General features: G+C 26.7%; 1 protein-coding gene across 1 annotated transcript in view; it reads right to left on the bottom strand.

The window, feature by feature from the left end:
• Window positions 1-2,050, bottom strand: part of LOC106680277 (proclotting enzyme) — a 195,015-nt gene extending 192,965 nt beyond the window's left edge. Inside the window, exon 1 of the mRNA XM_067053185.1 lies at window positions 1,755-2,050. Coding sequence (XP_066909286.1) covers window positions 1,755-1,773 — 19 coding nt within the window. The 5' untranslated portion in view covers window positions 1,774-2,050. The remainder of the gene's footprint in view (window positions 1-1,754) is intronic.
• Window positions 2,051-4,375: the final 2,325 nt, after the last annotated feature.

The raw sequence follows: 4,375 nt of genomic DNA, 5'->3' as shown, positions 1-4,375 counted from the left end.
TTTTATTTTAGTATGTATGAGATCATTCATCACTATTACCTATTGCCCACAACTGTGTGGCAGATTGTAATATCTATCAATAAATAAATCTATCAACCTAAAATAAACTAAAATTTATTTTAAAGATGTGACAAGGGCAATTAGCCTGCAATGTTTTTTAAAAAGATATGACATCAGAATTGAAGGTATGACCAAAGAAATCAGTATGTAGTTTGAAGGAGTTATGTAAAAACAAAAAAAAAAAATTTTTGTAGGTTGTATCCTTTAGAATGGCCTGAGGGCCGAAACGTTGGAGAATTATAAAGAATAAAAAGTTGAGAGAAAAAGAAGGATCAAAATTGTGTTCATTTATAGTAAACTAAACCACTCTCCAAACTATCATAAATAAAAAATAATTAATCTAATAAAAATTACAACATAGTTCTGGAAAAATCCCAAAATTAATATTCTAATTTTTTAAAATGGTCTTATAGTTAACAAAGATAAAACGGTCATTATGTTTATAAAATCACCCCATATGCCTTCTGTAGACGATCCTGAAATTAAATCCCATGATTGTGACTGTCTCATTAACATTAATAATATAAAAATATGTTACTATAAAACATTAAATGTTGTAGAATAATATAAATATCTAGGTGTTACTGTGGATAATGTTTTTTCTTGGGAACCCAACATAGTAAATATTTTAAAGAGATTAAGTATGCTTACATGAAATTGGTTACCTCCAGTTTGTACTTAACAGAGAAGCTTTAATAATGGTGTACAAAGCATTATTTGAATCGATATATCGATATGGGATCGAATGTTATGGTTCCAGAGCTGATAGTCATTTATCGAAACTTACAAATCTACAAAATCGAACAATATCGCACCACAATAATAAACCAGAGAATCTTAATGTTACTTTACCATCTAAACTATTTTATTTTTATAGAATTATCTTACAATTTATAGATAACAAATTATTTTTGAAAATAAATAATATATCTAAAAAATGTTAGGAAAAAAAATTAAATTTATCGAACCACCCTATAACAATAAAATAAATTTGGTAAACGTACATTAGACTATATGGTACCATATCTGTTTAATCCCTTACCAGATGAACTAATAAATAAATCAACCACAAAAAAAAAAAAAAAATAATAAAATATTAATATTACTTCTATGATTCCCAAGAACTGATTTTGATTCATCAAATGACCATATCTGCCTGTATTTTTTTCTTAACTCCACATAATTTATTTACTATATTACAATCTGTATTAGAAATGTATGTGTGTGCTTAGTAATAGATATTATTGGATCCTTGTTTTTATAATATAGTGTATCATCTTGTTTTATTCTCATTATTATATTAATTTACTAATTGTAAACTAGCAGCTTTGTTATTCACTTCAAAATCCTTTCAGTTATTTTCAATATTATTATTTTGTATTTTTTTTTTAAATAATTATTTTATTTTCATTTTGGTAGTTATTAATTAAAATATTAATTGTATCACTTTAGACTAATCCATATTGTACTTATCTACCTTAAAAATTGTACAGCCTCCACAAGGCTCTAATAGTCTAAACTGTAATATTTACATTTTGCTTATGTCTACCATTTTTATGTGTTATTTTGGCACCGACCTATAGATGTCATCTCGTTGGACCATATTGGATATAATTTTTTTGTAATGAATAAAATAAAAAATATTTTCGAAATAAAACTTTTATATTTAAAAAATAAAAATAAATAAATCTTACCAATATTTAGAAACAACATGATGGACGTTGTGTCAGGTTTATCGTAACCTGACTCCCCGCTCGGTGCACACTACGTAATCCAGAGGTGCACTGGAGGGTTTGTTAAGAGACAGAATTTCGCTCTTCGGGGTTTCAAAAACCGATCGATGGGCACCAAACACTGAACAATTAAAATTTTCTGGTCAATAAATTAAAATTTTAATTTAATTATTCGGCACAAGTAGACTCGACACTTGGCATGTTACGAACGACGTTACGTTACGATCGACTGAGGAGTTACCGACTAGACCCTGAGCGTGTAAGATCACGCCGAAGTCTGAGCGCTAAGAAAGTGAGAGTCGCCCTCCCCTCGTTCGAGAGGAGTGGGTTCTCCCCAACCTCAGGATTCGATTGTCTGCTCTCTCAGGCTATTTTTTATTCTTTATTGTGTAATATTAAATTCTGTCACATATTTTCAGAGATTATATATATATATATTTTAATTGTGATGTAAAAATTATATACCAAATAAATTATATAAATTACGAGTATTATATAAATTGATTAAATTGTTATATATTTAGCATTTTAATATTTTATGATTTATAATTGGCATTGTTGTTATAAGTATAATTGTAATTATATTTTAGAAAAATATAAATTTTCCATATAAAAGGAAAATCCACCAGGCGGCCTTTAAGGATTTTTACACTCTTATGTTTATATTAAAATATATAGATTTATTTACTTATGTATTCAATTATTTTACACTCTTCCAATAGCATTTATTACATGTTGAAAAGTATAAAAAAAAAAAAATAAAAATTATATTGTATTGGATTATTTCATGTTGTTTAAATATTTTATTGAAAATGCTGAGATATACAATAACTTTCAGTTTATTACTGAATAGTAATAGTACAGTACAATAGTATACTATTAGAGACAGTACAATAGTATTCAGATAACCTTATTCAGTAATTAAAATAAAAAACACATAGTGCGTGGAATAGTCGTCATGGTTGAAGAAGAAGTATTTAAATTTTATTTGGCTAAATATTACATTTTATAAATTATGTGATGCTTATTTAAATTAAAAGAAAAGAAAAAATTATATTTTTAAGTTCTTTTCCAGTATTCTATATAATAAAATAGAAAGAAAACATTTTTTTTTCTCACAGTTTTCCTTTACAATCAATTTCAGTCTACACACTAAATACAAATGTTTCAATTTATTCCTTTTTTTTTTTCCTTTTTTTTTCTTTTCCATTTCACAATTTTTATTTCATTTGATCGACAAATTCACTCCCCCAAATTCCCCCTCTCAGATCCTACCCAGTAACCCACTAAACAAATTCACTATTAGACTGGGATGTGAGATCAAACAACGAGACAAACAAAAAGAAATACTAGTCACAGCAGTAGATCAATTTACGATATACGTGGGGTATTTTTCTAAATTTGTCCACAATAAATTTTTGAATTACTTGAACAGTTTTTTTTTTAAATACTAATTTTCACTACTAAAAATCGTTTACCACACTTACATATATCATTCGGTCTGTTTACGTGCATTTCTTTTCTTCAAAATGTTCCATTTCGCCATGGGAAGGTTTAAAGATAATGAAATCCCCGAATTCCCTAAGAAAAATATTTTGAAGAAAATTGAGAGTTTAATATAATAAAATGAATTAGTTGTGGACTTTCCTAAAAAATATTTTACCACTCTTTGATATGCCAGTCATTCTTAATTGTTTGGATATAGTACTAATATTGTGTGAGAGTGAGAGTTTTAGTTTCAAAACTATATGTGTTACTAAATCTTAATGTTACTTAGTATTATCATCATTATCTTAGCTTAAACCACTTCAAAGTATGGTGTAGATTCGTTGAAGATATTATTATTTTTATTTAAATAATTATGATTGTAACTTTATAGCACGTATTTAGTTCAACATAATAATAAAGTGTTTAAATAATGTTTAATTTTAACTAAAAAAATATAATAAACTATTGATTTTATTCATTAAATATAATCCTCAAATTTACAGGGTATACCGATGATACCAACCGATTTGCCATTTATTACAACCTTTCTTTTATGAGATGCTAAAAACGAATGTCATCGCATATATTGGATCAATTTATATACTTAATACCAAATCATAATAATAAAGTATACCTATATGATTAATTTAACTAAATAAATAAATTTATAACTAACTATCAATTGGGTTCATTAAATCTATATACATCCTAAAATATTGCAAAAGCGAAGCATTGCCTGTCAGCTAGATGTGTAAAATATTTTTAAAATTACGAGGCAGAGGGAGAGTTTTTATTTAAAAAACTATTTATATTTTCGGTAGTATATACATGAAAATACCTTTGATAGTAAAATTTCCTCAAATAAATAGAAAAATCAATAAATCAGACCAGGACTGCCCAAATTAATTAAAATTCAACAGCGAATTTTCCTCTCTAGGGGAAAATTCAAGAGGGGAATGGACTTAAGAACGTGATATTTAAGGAGCAAGAAAAAATTCTTATTTAAAACAGTTAAAAGGAGACTAGAGTAAACAGTTCAATAAAGTGGAACCAATAAATTTAGGAGAATCTTCGGATTTATGTCTAAAGAGTAC

This window comes from Halyomorpha halys, unplaced genomic scaffold (assembly GCF_000696795.3).
Source record: "Halyomorpha halys isolate HHAL.00 unplaced genomic scaffold, Hhal_1.1 Scaffold16.1, whole genome shotgun sequence".
Classification (NCBI taxonomy): domain Eukaryota; kingdom Metazoa; phylum Arthropoda; class Insecta; order Hemiptera; family Pentatomidae; genus Halyomorpha; species Halyomorpha halys.
Note: the sequence above shows the minus strand (reverse complement) of the source record. Positions and strands in the feature narration are given on the sequence as shown.